This window comes from Columba livia, chromosome W (genome assembly GCF_036013475.1).
Source record: "Columba livia isolate bColLiv1 breed racing homer chromosome W, bColLiv1.pat.W.v2, whole genome shotgun sequence".
NCBI classification, from domain to species: Eukaryota; Metazoa; Chordata; class Aves; order Columbiformes; family Columbidae; genus Columba; species Columba livia.
The window spans coordinates 619,204-644,308 of NC_088641.1; the positions used below are offsets into that span (position 1 = coordinate 619,204).

Here is a 25,105-nt window from a genome sequence, read left to right on the forward strand (position 1 = left end):
TAAGCTTGGCCTGGTGGGGGTCCTGCCCAACACCCCCATGCTGAGGCTCCGCTCCCTGGCTCTGGAATCACCATGTTCGATCCCGTTTGGGGCTGGAACCCCCTGTGTGATGAGGAGGGGTGGGCACCCACCCACAGCTCCGGGCCCGGAACCCAGAGATTATATCCACTGGATTATATCCTCTGGATTATATCCATTTACGTGCTCTGTCTCAGGGGAAAAGGGGAAAAAACAATACATCTGTCCCTCTTTCTAGTCCCAACCTAAAGCGAAGAGGCTCCCATGCAGGCACAGAGCACACCCAGCACAGAGAGCGGCTTACTCTGAGCCGCTGGGAAACACCCAGGTTTTCACAGCCCCTGCTCCGAACACCCTCTGAACTCCTGTGAACACGGAGCCAACTGCTCAGAGACCCCAGTAACCACCAGGGTCGCGCCCACGACACCCCCGAGGCGCCGGGATCACCCGGTTCCCGTGTCTGCACCGCTCGCGATCCCCGCGCCGGCCGCTGCGGAGCGAGGACTGGGCACCAGAGCTGCCGTGCACAGCAAACCCGGCGCTGCTGGACCTGCAGAGACCCGCGAGCACAAGCAGAGGCAACTAAACCAAACCCAGCCCAACAGGAGAGCACTTAATCACAGATCATAAGCCATTTTGGTTGGAAAAGACTCTCAAGATCAAGTCCAACCATAACCTAAATCTAGAACTAACCCCTGTCCCTGAGAGCCACATCTCTGTGTATTTTCAGCCCCTCCAGGGCTGGTGACTCCAGCACTGTCCTGGGCAGCCTGTTCCAATGCCCCACAGCCCTTCGGGGAAGGAATTGTTCCTAATACCTAATGTGAACCTTTCCTGGCGCAACTTGAGGTCACAATGGCAGCAGGAGATATTCAATAATGCCTGCCTGCTCATGGCAGCACTGGCCCCACCACCAACTGACTCCTCCAAGCTCACTGCACCAAAAAAATCCACCCCAGAGCCACCCTGGGAGGACCCCAGCATCGTCCTTCTCTAACAACCATGACACACAGCCTCATGACACACATGCAGGTGCCAGCAACCCCCCTGGTCCAGCACGTGATGGCTCCGGAGGCTCCGCCGTCCCCCCCGCAGGGCCGGCAACACCACCCAATGCCAGCACTCACCCCAGCACGCCATGGCTCCGGAGGCTCTGCCATCCCCCTGGCAGGGCCCGGCAGCACTGCCCAACGCCAGCACTCACCCCAGCACGCCATGGCTCCGGAGGCTCCGCCATCCCCCTGGCAGGGCCCGGCAGCACCACCCAACTCCAGCACCGCCCAACGCCAGCACTCACCCGTCTGTTCGCAGCGGAGCCCACGGCGGTTCTGCCGCTCCAGGCGCGGTGAGTCAGGTGGAGCCAGGACAGGGGTCTCAGAGTCAGCTTGGGTGGAGAAGACCCTCAAGATCATCCGGTCCAGATGTTAATTTCGCACTGGCACTGCCCCATGTCCCTGAGAACCTCATCTCTGTGTCTGTCCAGCCCCTCCAGGGGTGGGGACTCCTCCACTCCCCTGGGCAGCCTGTTCTTATGCCCAACAACACTTTCTGGGAATAAATGTTTCCTAACATTCAACATTTAAGCCTCCCCTGGCACAACTTGAGGCCATTTCCTCTTGTTCTGTCACTTATTACTTGGGAGAAAAGCTCCCTGCCCTGCTACAACCTCCCAGCCCCACAGTCCCACTTCTCGGGGGCAAACACCCAGGCAAGTGGCAATTTCAACTCACTCGTCACCCAGGTTGCTCTCCTGGGGACAGATTTTCACCTTTGGGTGCCTAAAGACAGAGAGGGATTATCCAGGTGTAACTGCTGGGGTGTAAAACCCCCCAGAGAGGCTGAACTCCAGTGGATGCTGCTTGCAGGGGGCACAACGAGCTGGGCTCCCCTGGCACCCAAAGGGAGAAGAACACCCTTCTCCTGGCACACAAGAGGAACCTGACTCACCCCCAGTGCCCATCTCAGCAAAATCCAGCAGGATTTGCCCCCAGAAGCAGGAGAGAGCTGAGCCCAGAGAGATCAACACAGACTCTGCCAGCACAGGGAGGGGCAGGAAGTTGAACCCGTGCTAACGAGGTGCTGATGGGCAGCAGGTGTGAGGGCAGAGCCCGCACTGCGGGAGGAAACAGGTGGTGTCAGCCGATGGGGCCCCTCGACACCCCCAAAACCCTCCGTGTGTTCCCCTGCACCTTCTGCCCCAGCTGTGGGCAAGGAATTCAAGCCATCACAGGCACATCCACCTCGCATGGGGAGCACTGGGGCTCGTAGATTTGAACCAGGTCTAAAAATCTGCCTTGCATTTTCCTGCTGGATTTGTGCTCATCAGTAAGTGCCTGCAGAGGTTATTTAATCTGCACGCCCTGGCCTGGCTGAGCAGCATCCTTTACGTGACTGCACGGAGATGGACCGACCCCGAGATGTATGGCCGGTTATCCCCCGGGCCCGGGGCCGTGTGGGGAGCAGCTGCCGCTGACACCCGCGCCCCAAAGGCCGCGGTCGGGGGCCACAGCCTGGGGAGGCAGCGCAGGAGCTGCCACTGCCCTTGTCCCCCGAGGAGGGGACGGTGCCCACCATCGTATGGCTCACGGGGCAGGAAAAGGGGCCACTGCGATGGGCACAGGGACATCCCGCTGCATTGTGCAGCACATGGTGGAGCTGTGACAGGTGTGACAGGTGTGACCAGACCCGCCATGCGGAGTTGGAAGTCAAACCTGTCTCATTGCCTTGATGTCAAAGCACATTATGCACGAAGTCCTGAAGAGCGGCATTACCTCCTGCTGACTTGTGGCGCGGTTTCCCGGGGCTCTCGGAAATGCACGTGAAGACACATTTACACTCCCCAGCGGTGAGGAAAGCCCGACACAGCGGCGGGGAGCAGAAGCGCTCCGGCAGGGCCAGGAGCATCACCGCGGCTTGCAGTGCCGGGAAAACCACTGCAAACGGCAGCCTCTGCCAAACCCTCTGCCGGGGCAGTGGCGCCTCTGCAGAGCCAGAAGGGCTCTGGGGGGTCAGAGGGGACGGGGCGGGTGCGACGCTGGGGTCACCCCATGGGGACAGGGCGGGTGAGCCACAGGGCTGGTTTTCCTCCCCGGGAGCTGCAGTGCAGAACGCAGAGCCCCCCATCATCCTGTTCCTGTCGTTCTAAGGACGCGTGAACATCACCTGCCGCCATCTCTGCCGCAGCGAGCAAGCGTGTGGCTGCCATGGGGCCGGGGCCAGCGCCCGCTGCCTCCTCACAGCCAACTCCCACAAGCACTTTTATCACAGAGTTATTAGGCCATTATGGTCTACGATTGTCTTTTACTGCCTTTGATTTCTTCTGTTGTCAGGCGTGAGGAAAGTGATGTGTAATATGATCCAAAGTGTTCTTGTTTGTTTTAATCTACTGTTTTAATATATTATGGCTTCCTGCCATTATGCCTTTCTCCGATGGACCCTGGAGTGACTCGCAGAGGTTTTATGTGTGCAGAGGCTGAAAGGCATTTTTCCAGCGGGACATCTTGCGGTGGGCAGAGCGAACCCCGTGTTTTCTGCTCCGTGTGCGCACTGACACCAGCTGCTTCCGCCGGCCGTCCCACCGAGCCCAGCACTGGTGGGTTTACCCTCCAGGGTGTTTGGCTCAAGCTTCTCTGTGCCACATGTGCTAAAATAAAACTATCATAGAATCATGGAATGCTTTGGGTTGGAAGGGACCTTAGGGATCATCTGGTCTTTTAATACTGATAACAAAACTGAGGTTTCTTTAAGGCATTTGGTCCCCTCGCCTCAGGACACAGTCCAGCCTGGACCCGAGCGCGGGAGTCACAGCCCAGCCCTGGGAAAGCCACCGAAATCCCGCCCCGCGTCACCCCTCAGCTTTCTGTCAGCGCGATGAAACAGCCCCGCTTCCTCCTCCAGATGTGCCCCGGTTCCTCCTCCAGATGTGCCCCTGCTCAGCGCCCGGGAAACACGTTCCCCAGGGAGAGCCGGCAGTGAGGGGGAAGCGGCCCGCCCGGGGCTGCACCCGTCGGTGTGGTGGCTTCCACGGCGCTCCCGTCCAGCGGCAGCGGGGCTGGTGTCCCCGGGTGCAGGTGGCACGGAGACGCGGGTGACCGCGCTTGGGCTCTTTGGCACAAACGGCTGAAGAGGCCACTCTGCTTTCATTTGCAGCGCTGGCCACCCAGCAAAGTTAAATGAAGCAGCGTAAATTTAATTAATGGCAGAATGTGGCTCAGTGTTGAGCGAGGGATATGAAGAGAATGAGCGTGAAAATGAATTCTTCTGTGATTTCATTAACCCCAAGGTTACAAATCGGTGCTGAGGTCAGATTGAAGATAACGAGCCCACAGTGCCTTTTCGGCGGTGCCGGTGCCACAGCTGCACTGTGCGTGGCACACATGCCGGCCCGGGGGACACGGCGCTGGCCCGGGGGACACGGCGCTCCAGGTGCAGGTCCCGTCCCCCCGGCCCATGCCGAGCCACAGGGTCCCAGAAAGGCACCTGGAAAAAACAACAGCAACTTTTCATCGCACAAGCAAGCAGAAGCGTTGTTTTCCTCCTTTATTGAATTTTGGCAAATAATATGTGTGGGGGGTTTACATCAATAGCTATAAATAAAAATCTGAAAGCAATGTAATACTCGTCATTAAGATAAAGGACATCTATTGGCACAAATCATTGAGTAAAAACCCTTTAATGATAAAATAACATTCACTCTTTAGCTACTTTATTTGTCTGAAAAACTCAGCTTACACGCGGTTCAACATATCACCTTCCACAGAGTTAAAAAAGGACATAAAATGACATAATAAAATATACCTTAAATTTCATAATACAAGTACCTTGGCAAATTTCAGCAAGCTGGACCATCTACTGCTGGCCACAGCAGTGACCGTCATTGCCACCGTCTCACGTGCCCGCGTGGCCTTTGGGCTGAGCGGCACGGGTGCCACCACCACCACGTGTCAGTGTCACCACCACCGCGTGTCGGTGTCACCACCACCGCGTGTCAGTGTCACCACCGTGTCACCACCGGGCTCTGCTCGCCCAGTGAGGCTTCCGAAACAATACTGAGTCTGCTTATTGCGGAAGAACATATAAAGCTTTCTGGAAGATTAAACACTATTACAATCATTAACTGTCTTACAAAAAAACCCAAACTATTTAAAATCCTCGTATCCGTTACGGTCTTTGGCAGATAAATAAGAAAACAAAAATAAACAGACTATATTACAAAGCTTTCATTTTCACAATCTACTGTATAAGGCCAAATAAAACCATGTTTCTTTGCACTAATGAAAGCACATCTCTAATATACCCTTAATGACAGACAATATAAACACTACCGACGTTGCCTCAGATGCCTGGTCAGCAGCCGCGGCCCCAGCTCCGCCGTCCCCACGCCGCGCTCCCGCGCGCCACAGCGCGTGTTCAGCGGCTGGTTTGGCTTTACGGCCGGCGCGCTCAGGGCCGCGGCAAAACCTGAGGCTGGGCCCAGGGATAAAAGACCATTTGCAGTGCTGTAAACTGGGGTCTCAGTGACACAGGGACAAAGGAAAGGGGTATAAAGCACGTTAATCTGTCTGGCCCCGGCGCTGCCATAAAGCCAAAGCAAGTCCTGCGCTGCGAAGAAACGCGGAGTTGGCTCCGTGTGTGCAGGGACCGAGCGGGACCCGATCGGCGGGGCCAGGCTTCTCCTCAACAACAGTTCAGTTAGACTGGAACCCAGTCTGGGTCTGTGTTTAAACACGGAGAGACGAGAACCGATCTAAATACCAGTTCCTACCGGTACCGGCCCGTAGGAGGCGGAACCGCGCGTTGCCACGGCCGCTGACAGACAACAGGCTCATGCACAAACAAACGCCACCGAACCAAAAGGCCCGTTCTCAAACCCAAAAAGAGAAGTTGCCATTAAGAACCACGATGCATCACACTGCCAAGGGTTTGCCTCATGCATACAAATGGTAGCGCCGACTGGCAGTTGCTAATTATAATACTACACCGTCACACAGAACAATTAGCTGTTCAGACCAAGTAGCACAAATGTAGAAAATAATACTTTTTTCTTTTTTTTCTTCTTTTTTTCTTTTTTTCCAACAGAGCAAATGAACACAGATTGTTTCTTCAGCAAAATAGGAAACTGTAAACTTTGGGCTCATTCTGCAACTTTTCCCCAATCCTTACTAAACAAAAGTCCCGACGGGAAGAAAGACTGACGTACATCTTTAAGCGCACCTTTTCCATCTATTACAAAAGCACAACCTAAAACATATAAAGCTTTTTATTTCTTTTAAATCACAGTTACCAAAAAGAAACAGTGAATAATTTATTACATACGCTATAATAACATTACTCTAAACAACTATTCTCTATGAGGTATATCTGAGAAAATTCGGTAAGGGATTGCACGGTCTGCGTTGCCAACATGCCCAGTTTTATATTAAAGCTTTGGAACCAGGGAGAAAGGGAAGAAGGAGAGAGGGGAGGAAGAGCAGATGAGGAGGAGGAGGGGGAGAGCCTTTGGTATATCAGGAGTTCTGTGCCTTGCAGGGCTGCGTTGCAAAGCACCACAGTACAAAACGCCACCGGTACGGCCCGGCGGCCCGGGTGAGGCTGAGGTATTCACAGGAAGAAGTAATAAAAAGCACAGAGAGGTCTAGACTGGCAAAGTCACTGCTTTGGTTCAAGCAAGGCACTCGTCCCGTGGCGGTGTCGCAGATGGGGGCCGCGGGACCCTGCCAGCGGGGGACACGGCTCCCCCGCGGGGACACGCCGTCTCCTCCACGCCCAGAAGGCATCCTGAGAATTATTATAGCTTTTTAGTGAAGGAATATATATATCTAGGTATAAAAAGCACACTTGTCAAGTCCCTATCTTTTCCAATACAGACTTAAACCCAAGGAGAAATACAAACGAAAAGGCAGCACAGAACCGCAGCGGAGCGTTTGCGTGGAGCTGCTGGTGCCGCTGTTCCCGGGGACCGGCCCGTCCCAGGCTGGGCTCACCTGCCCGAAGCGGCGTTAAATGCCGGGGTTGCAGGCTTTATAAAGCAGCTTCTTGGCTCAGCCCCAAGCGCGCACCTGAAACCTGAACCGGGCTTTTCTTTCCCTGTCTCACAGCCGCCCGCAGCCGCGCTGCGTGTTCTGCCGCAGGACTAAAGAAGAGCTGAGCTCAGCGTGGGCCAGGCCTGGGAAGGCGCAGGAGGGGCAGCAGGGGTGCCCAGGGGTTCGGGAGGATAAACGGGATAACAGGGGCTAAAGGACACAAACGCTACAGGGCACTACTAGTTCTTCAGGAAAACAACCAACTTTTGAGTCATCACTAAGGAGCATGACACTGACGGAGCCCAACGTCGCTGTTTCATCACCAACTTGAGAAAAACAAATAACCGATTTTTGAACGAAAACTGCCATTGCAAACACCACCAAAATGCTGGGGAAGCGGCTGGGGGCCCGAGCGGCCCCCGCTCGACACAAACGCTCCATCGGGTCTGTGTGGGGAGGGACGCGAGAGGGGACACAGAATGTCACCGGGACTGGCAGAGGGGACAGGGCGTGAATGTCACCGGGACGGGCAGAGGGGACACAGAATGTCACCGGGACGGGCAGAGGGGACACAGGGTAAATGTCACCGGGACGGGCAGAGGGGACACAGAATGTCACCGGGACGGGCAGAGGGGACACAGGGTAAATGTCACCGGGACTGGCAGAGGGGACACAGAATGTCACCGGGACTGGCAGAGGGGACAAGGGGTGAATGTCACCAGGACTGGCAGAGGGGACACAGAATGTCACCGGGACTGGCAGAGGGGACAAGGGGTGAATGTCACCGGGACTGGCAGAGGGGACACAGGTGAATGCCACCGGGACTGGCAGCTCCACGGTGGGTGTCTCGGGGTCTGTCTGGGGACAGGACGGGACAGGAAACGAGCACAAGCAAGATGCAGACCGCACAGAGAAAGAACTCTTTGGTATCTTTGGTATCATCGAGACGATTAAAATCAGCAATGGGAAGGTCAGTGAGGTAGCCTCTTTGGTTCTCACTAGAAATACAAAGGTTTTTTCTTTTTTTTTCCTTTTTTCCCTTTTTTTACACACAGTCCATTCTCGGAAGCAGCTCGTGTCCTGGAAGGGTTTCTCTCTTTTTGCTTCGTACGCATTACTTTTTCCCAGCTTAAGTTTCCAGAAGCCACGAAGTTCAGGCAAAGTACCCCAGCGTCTCTTTCCCTGTTGTTCCTGAGCGCAGTTTTGGGTTGAACACTCATTGCTTGTCCGCAAAGTTCACTCCGTTGTTCCGACAGAAAATCAGCTTCAGTGCTTTAAAGGTAATTCTAAATAAAACTAAAAACTACACAAGAGCATCCTTGGATTACCATCAATAAGTTAAATAAATAAGTTATATTATGACGGCTTCACGTGCCGTAATAAAGGTACGCCTATCTGATCAGATGGGAAGAGATTAACTTAAATAATTTAAACTTTGCTATTTAAACAATTAAAATTAATTCAAATAAGAAATTCAAACTAGACTCCAGTTTGATGTAACTCGTTATCGTTCTCCCGTCCGTAAGAGAACCTGGCTGCCCTGTGAAGCAATACTCATTTCAAGGGTACGGACTAACACAGGCTTCACATCTCTGATGTGCTACAACAGTAAAACGGACAAATAAGCAAAATTAATTCCAAATTAATTCATAAATTATTGAATTAAATAGTTACAAACAACTAACACTGGAGCCTGATCCTTCAGTCTGTACTCAGGCAGAACTCCCATTGAATTTGAAAGCTAAAATGAAACTCAGTGGGATTTAGACTAAGCAGATTTCAGGACCTGCTCTAGGACTAAATTAAATAAATGACATCATTGATAGATAATATGTTGGGTTAAAACCCACAGGTGTCTGGAAAACGAAAATAAAACCACTTTAAGCTTTGCCTTTTAGAAAGTTTAAACCACAAAAATCCCCTTAATAAGTATAAAGGAGGCCGAATATAAAGTTTGCCCATGTCTGAACTAGGTATGTGCAGTGACAAGCGGAGCCCCTGCTGGTGCCCGAGCGGCTCGTGTGGCGGGGGGCGCCGGCCCCTCCTCCGCGCTCGCTGGTTCGGCCCTTTCCGCGTCTTTGGGCTCCGCTGCAGGCCGGAGGTCCAGAGCAGAGCTTTTCCAGCGCAGAGCGCCCGCTCTGCTCCCGCGGGGGCTGATCGGTGCCCCGGGCGCCTCGAGAGCTGAGCCATCCCGCTGTGCCCGGGGTGCTGACTCCAGGCACACGCTGCAGGAGATGCTGGGAGACTGTCGGTACAGAGTCTTTGGTAGCAGAGTAAATAAAAGGAACGGGGTACGTTACACGGCTCTATAGATTCATAAATATATGGTATATAAACGATATAAACGTAACACATCTGAGTTTTTTAGTATGGGCAGAATACAGCATGTATTCTGCTCATACCCGTACATACAAATACATCTACGCACAGTTTATGCTACGGACACTGCTCTGCCGAGAGCTGCTACACAGAACCCGACGAGCTGACGAACGGGGAAGACACGACACGGGGCCATGAGAGGCAGGGATAAAAAATGCAGCGGTGTTTTCAGATGGAAAAGCCTTTCTGAAACACAGGTGCTGGCACGCACCAGCCCCGCGCTGAGCGCTTTCTGGCAGCTTTGGTCCAGGTCTGACCACGGGCTTGCTTTGGAGCATTTTGGGATCGCACAGCCCTGCCTGGAGGTGTCTGTGGAAGGGTGCTCTGCTGCCCAGAGCAGGTGTGTGCTGTCAGCCCCGCTGCCAGGAGCCCCAGTTTGCTTTTCCAAAACCCTCCCTGTCCCGAGCAGACAAGGCTTTTCGATGTTCTTTGAGTGTAAGCATTGGAAAACGACTGAAGCAATTTCACAAAGCAGTTAAAAAGAAGCCCTCAGTTAAAGGTCGAGATGGAAGCAGAATGCTTCCACCACGCTCCAGCTCTGAAGGTAAATTTGGACCTGGGTCTACGTGTCACGACTTGGATCCTCGTGACTTGGATGGTCACGACTTGGATGAACCAACACAATGTGTCTAGTACGTCAAAGCGACCCCCGTGCAGTACGGAGCCGTGCCGCTGTGCTCGGGTGGGTCTGAGCGCGGTGACCGGGTGTCGGCGCGCACAGTGACACAGGTCGGTACACACGCTGCAAGTTTTATCCCTGGGGAACAGAAGGAAGGGTGCAGGTCACTCAACCCATTTCACATACAGAATGACGGGCGTTCAAAGCTCTAGACATACGAGAGACCGACTCTACCTGACACAACAAGTCATAGGCAGCCGACAGGTTTTCCCTGCGCGGCTCTGGAGAGGGACACGTACCAGCGGAGTATCCCAGCATCTCGCGCTTGGAGCCCATGCAGCTCTCGGAGAGATCCCGTGTGAGGCAGGAAGAGGAAAAACATCAGTGGACCCACCCTCGTGGTTGCGCAAAGAAACAGAAGTGGTTACCTGCACACAGATAATGGCGCTACACACACTTAGTCGTGCAAGAGGAGAGAATGAACCGGCACAATGAGAATCCTCATCTTTGGTATTGTAGCTGTTGAGGTTTTGGTTGCTCTGTTCCTTGTTCTTTTGAAAAAACTGCATAGGCACAAATTAAAGACAATCTTCAACGTTAAGATGACTGAGTTGTCAAATGAAGCAGCAATCGTCCTGGCTTTGCTTTGTTCTCCTTCTTTCCAACCCTTTCTTTGAGGTCTGCTTCCTAAACTGTCCGAGACGTCTGTCAAAACACAGTGTGTTACTCGTTTGCTTCCTGACGCGCTTCCTTGGTTTGGTTTTCATTATTTATTTAGTTTCATTTCATTTTTAAATGGAACAGTTTGTTGCAGAAGAAGTAGGTGCAGAAATCGTTTCTTTGGTTTCGATTAAGCAGTACATATAAAAAGTCTCAAGTGTCTCTAGAGCCGCGGCGGCGCTCGGCTCGCTGCCGGGACGCGCGGAGCAGCCGCGGCCGCGCCGGTGGCACCGACGGGCGACACGTCGCGCGGCCGCGGGGGGGAGCGCGGGGCTCGTGAGGCCGCCCATCGCCAAACCCGCACTGGCGACCAACAGAGAATGGCGAGTTATAAACATCTTTGGCTTGCAGAAATCCTGTCTCTTTGGTGTGCTGAGCTCCCGCCAGCTGGGGCAACGGGGGCTGAAGGAACTGAGGGATGCCATAGGGCTGCATGGCGGACTGAAGTCACCTGCGGCACATCTGAAATGGTCAGTAGCATCTGTAGGGCTTGTTTCTGGGTTTTTTCCTGCTTGAAAGTACCATAAAATACCAAAAAAAAACCAAAAACAAAAATGCACCAAACAAGTTTCAGTAATAAGGACATTGCTGAGAAGAAACTGCATACCTGGTAACTAAAACGGCCACGTTAATGACCTAAAAAAATCTTCCCAAACGTTGTGTTTGCTCCACGTACTGTGGCAGTTAAACTGGCCTCCTGAGTGCGCGCCTGCACCGGGTGCAGACACAGAGCTTGTGGCAAACTGCAGCTGTGCTTGGGCTGGCGTGTCGCGGGCGTCCCTGCCCAGCGCCACCAGGCCGACCCCACCGACTGCTGCGGCTGCTGCCCTTGTGCTTGGTACTCTGAGCTCCGGCGAACCGAAGGCTTCTGACCCCAGGTCAAACTGTACTCGCTGACTAAAGTAATCAAACTGAATAAAAAAGAAATAAACTTGGCCTTTTTCTTTTGCTTGTAACACTTAACAAAACCATGCCTGAGTTTTCAATGTGGGTTCTTGGGTTCTTTAGCGTCTACGTGTCAGACTTTGTGCTCCGTTCTCGCGTGGCCGTGCAGCGGCCGCCCCGCCGGCCGGGCTCTTTGGGTCAGGAGAAACTTGCCTCACCAACGACTCCCGACGTTTCAGACCTGTCCTGAGCATAGTATTGTATAGAAAGAGGTTAATTTTCCACTTGCGCCTGCTGAGAGTGCCCGGGAGCCGTGCGGGTGTCCCCTGTCACAGCTGGGCTGGGCTTGCTGTCCAGGAGGATTGTGCTTTAAGTCACCGGTGCAGGGACCCGCCACGCAGCTGCTCTCTCTGCTGCGCCGTGCCGTGCCACGCCACGCTGTGCCACACCGCGCTGTGCCACGCTGCACCACGCCGTGCAGTGCCACACTGTGCTGTGCCACACTGCATGGTGCCGTGCAGTGCCACACCGCGCTGTGCCACACTGCACCACGCCGTGCAGTGCCACACTGTGCTGTGCCACACTGCATGGTGCCGTGCAGTGCCACACCGTGCTGTGCCACGCTGCGTGGTGCCGTGCAGTGCCACACCGTGCTGTGCCACACTGCACCACGCCGTGCAGTGCCACACCGTGCTGTGCCACACTGCACCACGCCGTGCAGTGCCACACCGCATGGTGCCGTGCCGTGCCACACCGCGCTGTGCCACGCCGCACCACGCCGTGCTGGCCGCCCCGTCAGGCTTTGGTGCAGGTGCTGGGGGCCGAGGAGGAGCCCCCGGAGCTCAGGTCGTCCTGCCACTTCTCCAGGCTGCGCCGGCGGGCGTTCATGAAGAAGTTGCTGACGGTGGTGAGCTCCAGGCCCAGCTGCTGGGAGATGGTGATCTGCATTTCCTTGGAGGGACGCTTGTTCTCCTTGAAGATGGCAAAAAGCGTTCTGCGCTGGAGGTCCGTGAAAACCAGGCGCGATTTCTTCTGCGAGTTGTTCCGCTCTTTGTTCGGCTCTTGCTCTTTGCGTTTGCAGGCTGGGGAAGGGAAGGGAGAGAGAGAAAGCGAGTGTCAGGATGCGTGTGCTGCCCACAGACCCAGCAGAGCCCACCGGACACCAGCTGTGACCCTCCCACAGCACTGCGGAGCAGCACCGAGGAGCAGCACCGAGGAGCAAACACCGAGGAGCAAACGCCGAGCAGCCCGCACGCGGGAGCAGAGGGCTCTCAAAAGAATCTCACCGGTGTTTGACCTCGCATCCCAAACACCTTTGCACTTTCAGAAATTACTCTGGCCGGGCACTGAGCTCCAAGCACTCCGAGCGCTCCTCCCCAGCCCTCAAATCCACTTGTTGCTGCTGGGCAGTGTAGGACACTGAGATTTTCCACAGTTCTATAAAGTGCCCGTCTGAGAAATGCTTCACTTGTCTGTCACGGCAGCATTAGGATTAAAAATGCAGCTTATCTGATGTCAGACTACAGGGCAGAAAGCAAAGCGCATCCCTTTTTCCCCCTGCAGTAGCTAAGACAAAGACTAATTCTTCATGTGCTGCAGCATACAACAACTCCAGATTGCTGTTTTTCACCAGAACTCCACCCCAGGTAACAGACGGGACAGCCGAGCACGGCGGGAACACAACTGGAAACTGCTGCTCACGGACTTAGAATAAACCTTCTACCCACGTTATTCGGGGACAGACAGCCTTTCTTTGGTGCCCCTCCAGCCATGGCATGGCAAGGCGCAAAGCCGACCAAGACATCGACAACCCTGGCCCCTATATACTTGAATTTACCAGCATTTGGGTTGACAGCAAGCATTTTGCAGCTGCTTCCAGGAGGAAAAAATACTCTAAAATACCCTGGATTGCAAATCTCTTTTAAGACAGGTGAATGCCTTTCATCTGAGGTGAAATCTCCCCTTCCTCCTCGGATCCTCCTTATTGCCCTAAAGCCTGACCCTGTGCTTTCCCAGGTCAGGCTGAGCCAGACCAGGCTCGCTCCAGCCCATGGGCCACGAGGGTTTGGGAGGGACAGGCTCAGACACACGGACAAACAGACACACGACCAGAACCGCCCGTCAGAGCTCAGGCCGGGCGGGCAGCAGCGCCGGCCATCGCTGCGCCAAGCCGTGCTAATGGATCCTAAAAATAATCAGCATTAATAGCTGAGCTGTATTTATTAGCACAGAGAGAACATCAAGTGCTGAAACCAATACCGCTACCGTAGCACACCCAGATTTAAAAATAGCCTGATAAGGCTGTCTACACAGGGCAGAAAGATAAAAAAATCCATATGTTGACATGGCTGGGTAATGTGCTGGGACAAAATAAGTAGAGCGAATTGATAAGTGGAGAGCTTTTTAAGCAGCCCTATTAAATAATTCTGCAGGTCTAGAATGGGAAATGAGAACCTGGCGAAAGAAAGCACAACTCAGACTGTGGAAATGTGTGTAATTAACCCATGGGCAGGACCGCACGCGTGTCAGGGGTGTGTGCTGGGACAGCATCGCCCCAACGGCATCCCCCCCCCAGCATCGCCCCGATGGCATCGCCAGGACAGCATCGCCAGGACAGCATTGCCCTGACGGCATCCCCCTCCCAGCATCGCCCCGACGGCATCCCCCCCCTAGCATCGCCCCGACGGCATCGCCAGGACAGCATCGCCCCGACGGCATCGCCCTGATGGCATCACCCGGTGTTTCTGTGGGAAATACCTTGGTGGAGCGGCTGATCCCGAGCCCCCTGGGTCCCCTCTCCCTGCGGGTCAGGAGCAGGGCTGGGCTGGGACTGCGTTTGGGACGTGACACCGTGCCGGGAACGCAGGCGACCGGACCCACACTGGGGATGGGACAAGTGGCCGCGCTGCAGCTTCTAATTGGTTCTGGGACACCGCGAAGGTTCTAGTGTTTCCTAACATCACTAATTTATGTGCAGAGATATGCTGCGTTTTACAGTTATTGGTATCTTATAATAAATAATGCAAAGGTATGTGCTTTTCAATGCATTCAGTAAATACTTTCCTTGAACTGTTAGGTTTGCTCTTGAAAAGGCACCACGGAGGCAAATGTTGTTCCTTGACATGCATTTATCAGAAGAGAAAAATGGAGCGAGCACTCTAATAAAATAAAGTTCTTACCCAGGAAACCTACCTACCAAAAGAGAAACACTTTAACCGTGCGGGGAGGGGAAGTGGCCATCTTGATTCTAAGAACAATTTGATTTATTAACTGCCGTTAATGCTGAACACATCCTATGGAATAAAACGGACAACCAGCAAGAATTGACAGCCATGACTGTGGAAAAAAATACAGTCTTCCCTTCTACTCCACACTAAAGACACTTCACGTAGAAACAATGCAGAAAGAGCTCAGAAACAGGTTCGGTGCTGCCTCAGCCCATGGTGAAGACACCGCATCCATTCCGCACGCCGGGCTCAGCGCACACTGCGGGGCGATGGGCGCCGGGACACGTCCGGCCCGCTTTCCTTGTCAACTTCACACGCTCCGCAGCTCAGCCAATTTTATTTTTGTCGCCAGGTATCATTAAATTGAATATTCCTACTAATAGTTAATTTGCCTTTTTTTCTGGGGGAAAAAAGCAGCGATGGAGCATCTTGCAGCTTCTCAGGTTCTCTAACAGATAGGCACCGGCTTTGTGATGCTTTTACTCTGGTGGTAAAAGTGCCTCTGGACCTATGAAACAAACCGCGGGATTCAAGAAGGAGCCAAGCACAGAACAATATTCCCTTAATCCAGCAGTGAATAATGTCCCTCTGCCATTCGCCAGGATAAGCCGTGAATATTGATCTCTCGAATGTGGTTTCGTGCGGGTGTAGTACAAAGTCAACCAAACCCAGTTATCTGTCTGATGGAACTAAAAAATGTTCGTCAATTTGATTTCTGAGAGAACTCAATGCGAAGGAAATTTAATTATGCTAGTAATACTGAACACAATGAAATGACCATCAAAACGTTTTCCAAAGGTTTAAAATGTTTCTCTTTCGCTGTGATTCACTTAAAGCAACTCCTTGTATATCTGTGTTACTACATTCTCTTAAAAACAAGGCCTTAAAAATCAATTTGATTACCTCTCTGAATTAAGTATGCACAAATGAAAGCAACCGAGATCAATACAAATTAGGTTAAGTACTCCGCTGTGTACAAAATCATTATGTAACAAGAAACAATTTGAATGAAGATGCAAATAACCACATTGTCGGGTGCGCAGCCACCGCGCCGTCACCTGCCGGTGCCCCTGCTGCCGGCACACAGAACGCCCGGTTTCCCGGATCCTCTGGCCGCGTCCATCTCGACACCGGAGCGTGCCTGTGCTTGAGAAGCGCAGCACAGGCTCAGTGCTGCTCTCCCATCTACCGGCGCAGGTCCTGTCCCAAACCAGCCCAGGCCCCTGTCCCCAGACCAGCCCTCCCGCAGCAGCGAGACGCTCACGGCACCGCGATTCCTGTCTGCAGACACAGGGGTTCCTGCAACGCTCCAGGAAACAAGCACAACCTCCTGCTTCCCACAGGATGGCTTTTCACAGCACTCAACCCGCTGTCTCTCTCAGGGCTGTCACGGAGGGAACGCCTCCCTCTCTCTAGGTCCTGCATCCTCCAGCGGTTTGAGAAGAAAAGACGAATGGGTCTGGGGACTCGGTTCTTTTCTGTTTCTTCCTGGCACGTAGCCTGTCTCAGGCTATTTGTGTCAAACCCCTTATAAATCTGCCGGGTGGCTGAAACGGGGCTGTAAATTCTGCGGGGCAGGGGCTGCGCCTCCCGGGCAGCGCTGCGACACCCAGCTCCGCACAGGACCACCAACAGCGGCCTCTGAGTACCGCTGCAATATACTTCCATCATTAACACAAAATAATAAATAATGGATGGGAAAGGGCCAATTTATTGCACTCCAGGGCGAGAAGGCGCGGGGGGCTGGTGAGCAGGGGGCCGTTTCCCTGCGAGCTCAGCGTGCGCCGGAGCAGCTCCACAGGGCAGCCCCGACACCCACATCCAGCTCTGCACAAACACGCTTTTCCGCAGCTGCAAAAGGAACAGACCCCATTTCCCACAGATGTCTGTGCCGGCATTGATCGGAAGGCCAGCAGCTCTCCTTCCAACAGCTGGGGTGTACGAGCCGTCCCTCCCGCGGGACCCCATCCCTCCCAGCCTTGCTGCGGTGCCCAAACGCACCAGTGCTGCTTCGGAGCACCAGCTGCTTTTGGAAGCTCGGGCTGACAGGAACGGTAGAAGCAGCAGCGTCTAAAGTCCATCACCCGGCTGTGACGAGCGGTGTCACCCCGGCAGCACAGCCCCCGCTGCAGCAGAGCGCTCGGACCTCTGCCCAGCCCCAGCAAAACTCCGCATCCTTCACATGGCACTTCCAACACCCGGGAGATCGATGCCTCCTCTCCTTCTGAAGATTCTCCCTTTCGAATCTCCAGATAGTTTCCAGCTGAATTACAACACTTGTGGGTAACCGGGATTTATGTTCCGCTGGTCGGAGCACGCGGCTGGCACCAGAGCCCCGCACCATGTGCTCTGCCGATGGCAGCAGCAAGCGACGCGCCAGCACGTCCCCTGGCACAGCCGGGACCTCCGTGGGCACACAGGGCAGAGAGGACGGGGATTTAAAGCTGGAGTAGGTGAACAAGCACTGAGCAGGAGTCTGAGATCTCAGAGTGGATTAGAATGTGAAATATCTCGCCTTGTTTCCTGCTGATGGCACCCAGCGGCTCCCCCGCGCCTGTGTCGCACTGACACCCCCATGCTGACAACCAGAGCCGGGAGCGGGTCCCACAGGTCCTGCTGCAGGGACAGCGTGGATCCACAGTGTCCCTGCCGTGTGCCCCCAGAGCCAGCGCGCTTTCAGAAGTTCTGACTCTCGGGAGAACGCAGGAAACAATTATTTCCTGTTAATGGCTGTTGCTGATGGGGTGGAATTCTGAAGAACGGGGGAGGACAGGAGCAAAGCCCCGATGACTTATCTGGCTCCAGCACCAGGGCTGCGCAGCCGTGCCCCGCTGGACACCTCTGCTGAGGCACACGGGCAGGGGACACCAAAACGCTGCCTCTTGGCAGGGTCTGGGCATGACGCAGGAGAAAACCGGCACAAAAGGTGCCAGAAAGGCAGAGGAAAAGCTTTGGGAACTTCTTCCCTATCCGTGCGAGGCTCTGACGCCGGTCGCGAGCAGCAGGAGCCGGAGGAAGGGTGTTCCTGTCCCCGCGCTGTCCTCACCGGTGCGGGCACGACGCGCACCCGGACGGGAAACGGAGAAGAAGGTGCGTGGCAGCTCTGCAGGAAGACTTGCTCGTGCTCTTCCTCCGCCTCCCTCGGCTGCGCGCTACTTGCCAAAGCTTAATGCCTCGGCGCAGGCCCCTGGTCTTAAATGCCCATTATGACAAGATGAGATCTGCTGGAAAATCACCACTCCTCATAAATACGTTTCCTGCTTACTTAGAGATATTTTGGTCCCAGAGACAATTTGCGTTTTGGGAAACTGCCAGCCTCTATCGCTTGTCTAATAATTCCTTTGTGCAGCATTTACCCGTGGTCTGAGTCCCTTTTCTTTTTCCACAACGGAGTAGTTTGATTTTATAGCTCAAAAACCCCAAACAACCCCAAAACACTCCCATTTCTTTTTTGATTGCATTTCTATCTGCCATCAGTGAGTTGTCTTGTTGATCTTATCACTGAACCCATTTGAGATTAGTCTATTTTGTATGATTTCTGTGTACAAAAATCCTCTATAAATCAGAGAGCCTTTTATGCAAAAGTCTGCAAGATTGATGTAGCTGGATACAAAATCTTTTACCTTGGAAAAAAGAGATGTATTACCTGTCCCATTGGACATAATGCTTTCTCTGCATATTCATCTTCAAAGTATGACGGGGCTTTTTCTAGAGAAGACCAGAGACAAGACAGCAGTCTTAAATACAAACAGATTGCTATCAGAAGAAAAGGAGTCGTTTTTTCTGCTATGTCCAGCAGGGATAAGATGAGAAGCGAAGGATTTAAAAGACAAAAAGGGAGATTAAGGCTAGTCATTAAGGATTTTTTGTACCTGTAAGGCCTGGAAGAGATTGCCTAGGTAGCCTGAGGAGCCCCCATCACTGCTGCTTCCTGCACAAGGGGCAGCATGCCGGACAGTGATGCCCGAGCCCTGTTCAGCCCCACTTTGCAGAGCCCGTCCCCTCTGACGGTGGCTCAGGGAGCTGCTCTGTGCCCAGCACACCTGGTGGGTTAGTGGTGAGACGCTCGTCATCTCCCACGAACCGCTAACTGGAAGGGATGAAACAGGCACCCGCGACTGCTGGGCTGCGGGAACGTCCAGGGCAGGACTCTGAACAGCGCAGGGGAGGAGCGCTGAGCTGAGCAACCGGCGCCTCGCGCACAACAGAGCGGCGCAAAGTTTGAGCCCAAATGCCTCTAGAAAGACAGAGGGGAGAAACAGCATCAGTACGGGAAGACAATCTTTTTGGCAAAAATGTTCTCTCCTTTATGAATTCCTCACCACGAATAAATTCTGTCAGTTTTCAAATGCAGAGGAATATGTGAGTTTGGGTATTCCAGTTCAAGTGGTGATGGCCAAGAGGAAAAAGGGATGCTGGAAAAACTCTAATCAAGAAACAGCAAAGACAGACTGGAAAAGCTCAGAGTGAGCACCACAGGCTGATAGACCAATTGTTTCTTAAAAACAGTAGAGGGGAAAAGAAAAAAGACAGAAATGCATTTAATGACAAATGTGGTCAGGTTTATCTTTATCAACCAATCAGAAAACTGATAAAAACTGGTTGCTTAACAAAAATGGTATTCAAATTTCTGCAGGGCAGAAACGTCTTCAGAAATAATGTGGAACAAAAAGATAGGGCAGGATATTATTTCAGAAAGTTGGTATGTAAGAAATATAATTTATCACCCAGCACCACAATTTACCGCATGGATTGTTCAAACATAACCACTAATCTATATCTGAAGAGAGCACTAATATTTCAAGCCACTAAGCACCTTTCAAAGAATCTTAATGTACCTGTATATTTAGTTCAACACTAAGAAATAGTTTTATATATAGATAACGCACTTGATACAGATGTTATTAAGCCTTAATTTTCAGCTGTAGCTACAGACAACAAAGCTGTCTCAAAATGCAGAGACAGAAACATTAGGAACGGCACAAAGAGGCAGAGGACAGACAGACAACAACAGTCCAGCTGCACACAGCTGCGGCCGGGTCAGTGCAGCAGTGGGACGGGGACCCCCCGCTCCTCTGCCATGGACCCCCGGGTGGGGACAGCCCGCAGCAGGGCCTGCCCCACTGCTGTCCCCCTGCTATCTCCCTGCTGCACCGTGCCCCTCTGCTGTCCCCCTGCTGTCCCCATGCCGCCCCGTGTCACTCTGCTGTCCCCCTGCTGTCCCCATGCCGCCCCGTGCCCCTCTGCTGTCCCCCTGCTGTCCCCATACTGCCCCGTGCCCCCCTGCCCTCGTCCTCGTGTGCCCGCCCCCCCGCTCTCCCCGCCCTCCCGCTGCCGCTGTCCGTGGTGCTGCCGGTGCCGCCGCTCCCGGCCGTTCCCGCGGCCCCGGCACGGGGGTTCGGCCGGGCCCCGCTCCCGCCAGGCCCCGCTCCGGGCTCGGCGGGGACACAACCCCGGCGGGTACACAACTGTGGGCACAGAGCAGCGGGGCCGGCCCTGCCGCCCCCCCCGCAACCTGCTTCCATCTAAGGGACAGAAACGCGGCGAGGTGAGCGCGACTGCTTCGCACAAATGAATCATCGATAAGTGTTTCGGTACAAAAAAAAAGTTTAATCATCAATAACGTGATTCAGCAACGGGGAAACGCCAACAGCGGTGGGAGCGTTCTGCTGATCGGCCCAAAACCCGGGGAAGGCACCGGCAGGGTGCCCTGTCCCCTGTTCCCCTGTCCTGCTCACTGACCCTGGCGCGACTGTCACCGCGGCTGCGGCGGTTCGGCGGGTTCCACGGGACGGGGACAGCGAGGGCTCGGCTCTGCCCCGCTCGGGACAGCGGGACCACCACCGCACACCGGCACCTCGGACCCGCCCGAGCCCGCTGGCCTGCGGGGCGACACGGCACGGAGCTCCTTCAGCGGCCTTCTCCCGTGTTCACCCACCGGGGAAGCGCTGATAACGCCCCGAGGTTCCGCGCTCTGCAGCAACCCGGCCGGGCTCCGAGCTCGGCCTGAGCCGCAGCTGGACCTGCCCGCTGCCCGCACCGCCCGGCGAACGGGGACTCAGCCGGGACAGCGGGGCTCGCACACTCAGGGACCGCCAGCAGGGCCGCAGCCGGCCGCGGCCTCACCCGGACGCCAGGCAAACCCGACGTTTTACCCTGGGAGCCCCAAAGCACGCACCGAACTGCTCGTTCGCACCAGGAGCCGCCCGCAGCTCTGCCCGCAGCTGCCTCCCTGCCCGCTCAGAAACGGCCGAGCACCGCCCAACGCTTAGGGGGCTTTTAAAGAACCCTAAGAAGAGATAATAAGCACAGAAAATAGAATAGAATTATATATCTTCTATAATATTAAGAAATACTAAGCACACCCCACTGCCGCAGCTCCCACGGGGAGAGGGGGGATTCCCCTCAAAGGACAGCCCATTTTCGGCCGTTTGATTAAAAACCCAAACAAACAAACCCCAAACAAAACACAGGAGCACGGGGCAAAAGGCTAGTGTTTTTCAGAAATCTCAAATACTTGCAGTTTGTTCCCCTTGCTCAGAGAGATTTAAGCAGGTGAGTAAAGAGGAGGCAGGAAGCACAGAGGCAATGAGGCTGCATATTCACACGTGGTAATCATAATAACAAAAATCGATTTCCCAAAGGGAATGGTAATTTGCAAAGGTCTTTCCCACTCCAGCTTCCGCTCCACAGGAAACCCATGCCCACTTTGCCACCGAGCTCTCTCCAAACTTTACTCCTGGATGCAAAAGCATTCAGGGGCAACTGGGAAAGTGGAGATCTAGAATTATATATGCATATATACGTGTACGGCAGAAATTCAGAAATTGCATTTACACACCCAGGAAGCGGTCACCCAGCAGATGCGTAGATGCGATTTCTGACTTTCTGCCCTATATGCAGGGCTCCGTGGGGAACCCCCCACTCAGGACTGGTGCTGGGAAGGAAAAGCACCAGCAGCATTACTGGAAATGAGCCGGCTCAGGTTCCAGATCAATGAAAACTGGGTCCACACGTTTATGCTCCTGTTGCCAGCATTAATGCTCTTTTAATCTTCTAAACATTATCTGCATCGATTTCCCTCTAGATACACGTTTGTTTGAGAAGGCGACATCACCGTATGCTCCAGCAAAACAGAAAAAACCCACAACCTTTCCGTTCCTCTGATGCTCCTATTGCAGACAAACCTCGGGACCTTCATTTGGTTGATAATATTGGACAGCCAGGAGGCGCTGGGAAGGATGAGAGGAGTTTGCAGTGGCTGTTAGAGCCCCCCTGTCCCCCTGGCCACCCCTCCGCGTGTGCCAGCAGCGTGGGCCTTCGGGAGATCCCACCGGTACCTGCCCCTGATAATCAGCAATGGGCGGGGATCAACCCGCCCGGGCTAAAATCAACCGAAATAAAAGAACGACGGACTCGCCAGAACCACCATCCCCGGGTTTCTAAACTGCGCTCGTGGACATGTCTCTGTCACAGCAGAGCCAAGCCGGACATGGGCACACAGCACCGCGGTCTGTCCGTCTGCCCACGCGTGTCTGGCCGTGTCACATCCCGCCCATTTACCACGGATCCATATCCCCCAGATGAGCGGTTTCCACGAAGGGCAAGAGGGACACATGACAGCGTATGTTCCGCAGCAGGCGCTGCCCCGAGCCCCGCGGTGCCGTGGGACCGGGCCGAGCAGGGGGCTCTGCCCCCGGGCAGCCGCAGCAGGGCCGGCGGCTGCGGGTGCGCGTCCGCCCGGCACGGGAAGGGGTTTCGCCGGGTCTCCCCCCGCTCAATGCGGGGCGGGCGCTGCCGGGGGTCGCTGCCCCCCCGCCCCGAACCCGCAGAACAATGGGGGCTGCGGCGCCCCGCGACCGCGCCAGGGGGCGCCCGCGCGCCCTCCGCGGGACAATGCGGCCGATCCGCGGGGCTGCGCGCCCCCCGAGCCGCTCCGCGCCCCCCGAGCCCGCTCCGCCCGCCCCGCCAGCGCCAGGGACGCGGTCCCCCAGCCCGGGAGCGCTCAGGCTCTCCCGGGGCGCCGGGGGCTTTGGGAGAGGCGCGAGAGATGCTCGCTGAGAGCGCGCAGAGGTGCGGGAGGCGCGGAGCGGTGCGGGAGGCGCGCAGGACGCCCTCCAGCATCCGGCCGGGGACAGCTGCCCCGGCCCCGCCGCCCGGCAGCGGCCGCGGGGGTCTCCAGGCCGGCGCCCGCAGCAGGGAGCGCTCCTCCGCCAGCCCGGAGCCCCCCGAGTCCCGCCGGCTCCGGGCCGGGCTGCGCAGGTGCCGGCGCTGGGGGAGGCGGGGGACAGGCGGGCCCCGAGCCCTTGGCCCCTTGGCCCCGCGTCCGGCAGCTGAGAGCGGCCGAGGCGGAGCGGGCAGGCCCCACGCCGGGACGGTTCCCCCGGGGCAGCGCTCAGCTCCCGGAGGGTCGCGCTCCGCTCCCCGCCAGCCTCTCGCGGGGCGCCGGCCCGCACCTACCTGCCAGCCGCAGGGCCGACATCCTCTGGAACTCCGGCTCCTGCAGCCACTTCCACATCCTCCGGAAGGTCTCCCGGCCAGACTTGAGTTTACTCCAAGGCTTAGGGTTGCGCAGCAAGTCCGAGAGGGTCCCCTGAGAGCGACACAGCACCCGCTGGGCGAAGATGGCCTGCGGGATGCTGTAGCGCTTCAGCTCCGCCGTGATCCTTTGTGCCACTTCTTTGGTGTTGATCTCCTCCAGCTGCCCCGAGCTGCTCACCTGCGAGCCGGAGGAGGAGGAGGGCGGCCGCTCCCGGCCGGCGGGCAGGGCGGGCCCGTGGGGCGGCGGGTGGCCCGGGTGCGCGGGGTGGTGCATGCCGTTCAGATGGGGCATCATGGCGGGGGGCGTCCCCAGCCCCCGGGACAGGTGCTGCTCCCCCCGGGCCAGCATGGCCGCGTGGGCGTCGAAGTTGGGGCTCAGCATCTTGTCGTGGCCGGGCGGCCCGTAGCCGTGGAGGCCCTGCTGGGCGTTGTGGAGGGGACCCAGCCCGTTGCCCAGCGGCGAGAGGCTCTGCCCCATGCCCGGCATCTCCTTGTAGGGCCCGTAGAGGTTGTTGACGGCGGGCAGCCCGCGCTCGTCCCGCATGAGGGCGAAGCTGCCGCTGACGTTGCCCGAGAGGCGCTGGTGGTGGTGGTGGGCGTGCGGGTGGGCGTGCGGGTGGTGGAACTTGTCGGAGACGGTGGAGATGGGCGGCAGGGGCTGGAGTGGCGTCAGGGTGGTGTAGGTGCTGCTCATGCCCATGCCGGGCGGCGAGGACTCGCAGGGCATGCTCATGGCGTGGTGCAGCGGGATGGAGAGCTCGGGCCGGTACTCGGCGGCGCCGTCCAGCAGCGAGGCCATGCTGGACACCATGGCCGGCCGGGCGGCGGCGGGGGCCAGCTCCTGGTGCGGCGGGGGCACCCGGAGCGGCCCGGCGCCGCGCCCGCCGTGGTGGGGGCTGGGGCTGCCCATCAGCTCCGGCTCATGGCCCGCCGCCCCGTGCAGGCTGCCCAGCGGCTCCATCGCCATCTCGGGGTTCATGGCGCAGGCACCCGGCTCCCCGGCGAGGCATCGACGGCCGCCGCGGCGGCTCCTCAGTCACTCATGGGGGCGGCGGCCGCGCCGGGGCAGCGCCCCGGGCCGCCCGCTCCGCCGGCCCCGCGGGCAGCGGGCAGCGGCGGCTCAGCCGGGCCCGCGCCGGCCCCGCGCCATGTCCTCCGCTCGCCGCCGCCGCCGCCGCCGTCTGCGGGCGGCCGGAGCTGTCCAGGGCGCCCCGCCTGGCCGCGCCCGCGGGGCCGGGCCTGCGCCACTGACAGGCGGCGCGGCCGCGCGGGCCCCGGCGCGGGGCGGGCCCGCCAATGGCGGCGCGGCGGCGGGCGGGGAGGGGCGGCGCGGACGGGCCCTTAAAGACGCCGCGGCGCTTTGTAGCGTGTGCGGGGTGGCGGGAGCCGGGGCCGCAGGGAGCCTTCACGCACCCCGTCCCGCAGCGCCGTGCCGGGGCTCCTCGGCACTGACAACGCGGCGGCGGCGGCTCGGCCCCGGCCGGCAGCCCCGCGGTCCTCCCAGCCCTTTGCGCTCCTCGCGTCCCCCCAGGTGCCGCATTCCAGCCCCCGCAGCGCCCTCACAGCCCGTTCACACCCCAATCACACCCCCGTTCCCCCGGACGGGGCCGCGCCGAGTCCCGGCAGGTGCCGGTGACGGTGCCGCCGCCCGGCTGCCCGCGGTGCGGCTCAACGGGCCAGCGGCGCAGCTGTCG

General features: G+C 56.5%; 1 protein-coding gene across 2 annotated transcripts; it reads right to left on the reverse strand.

Moving 5' to 3' along the window:
• Positions 1 to 4,543: 4,543 nt before the first annotated feature.
• Positions 4,544 to 24,570, reverse strand: LOC110359215 (one cut domain family member 2-like). Of its 2 annotated transcripts, none has more exons than XM_065044546.1 (2): positions 23,331 to 24,570; positions 4,544 to 12,725 (listed from the first exon to the last, which is right to left on the reverse strand). In XM_065044546.1, the coding sequence occupies exons 1-2, from the start codon at positions 24,388 to 24,390 to the stop codon at positions 12,439 to 12,441; spliced, it is 1,347 nt and encodes a 448-aa protein (XP_064900618.1). In that variant the 5' UTR covers positions 24,391 to 24,570; the 3' UTR covers positions 4,544 to 12,438. The 2 variants fall into 2 exon arrangements, with proteins under 2 accessions (XP_064900618.1, XP_064900619.1); XM_065044547.1 differs by lacking the exon at positions 4,544 to 12,725 and adding an exon at positions 20,294 to 22,102.
• Between the last annotated feature and the right edge of the window lie 535 nt (positions 24,571 to 25,105).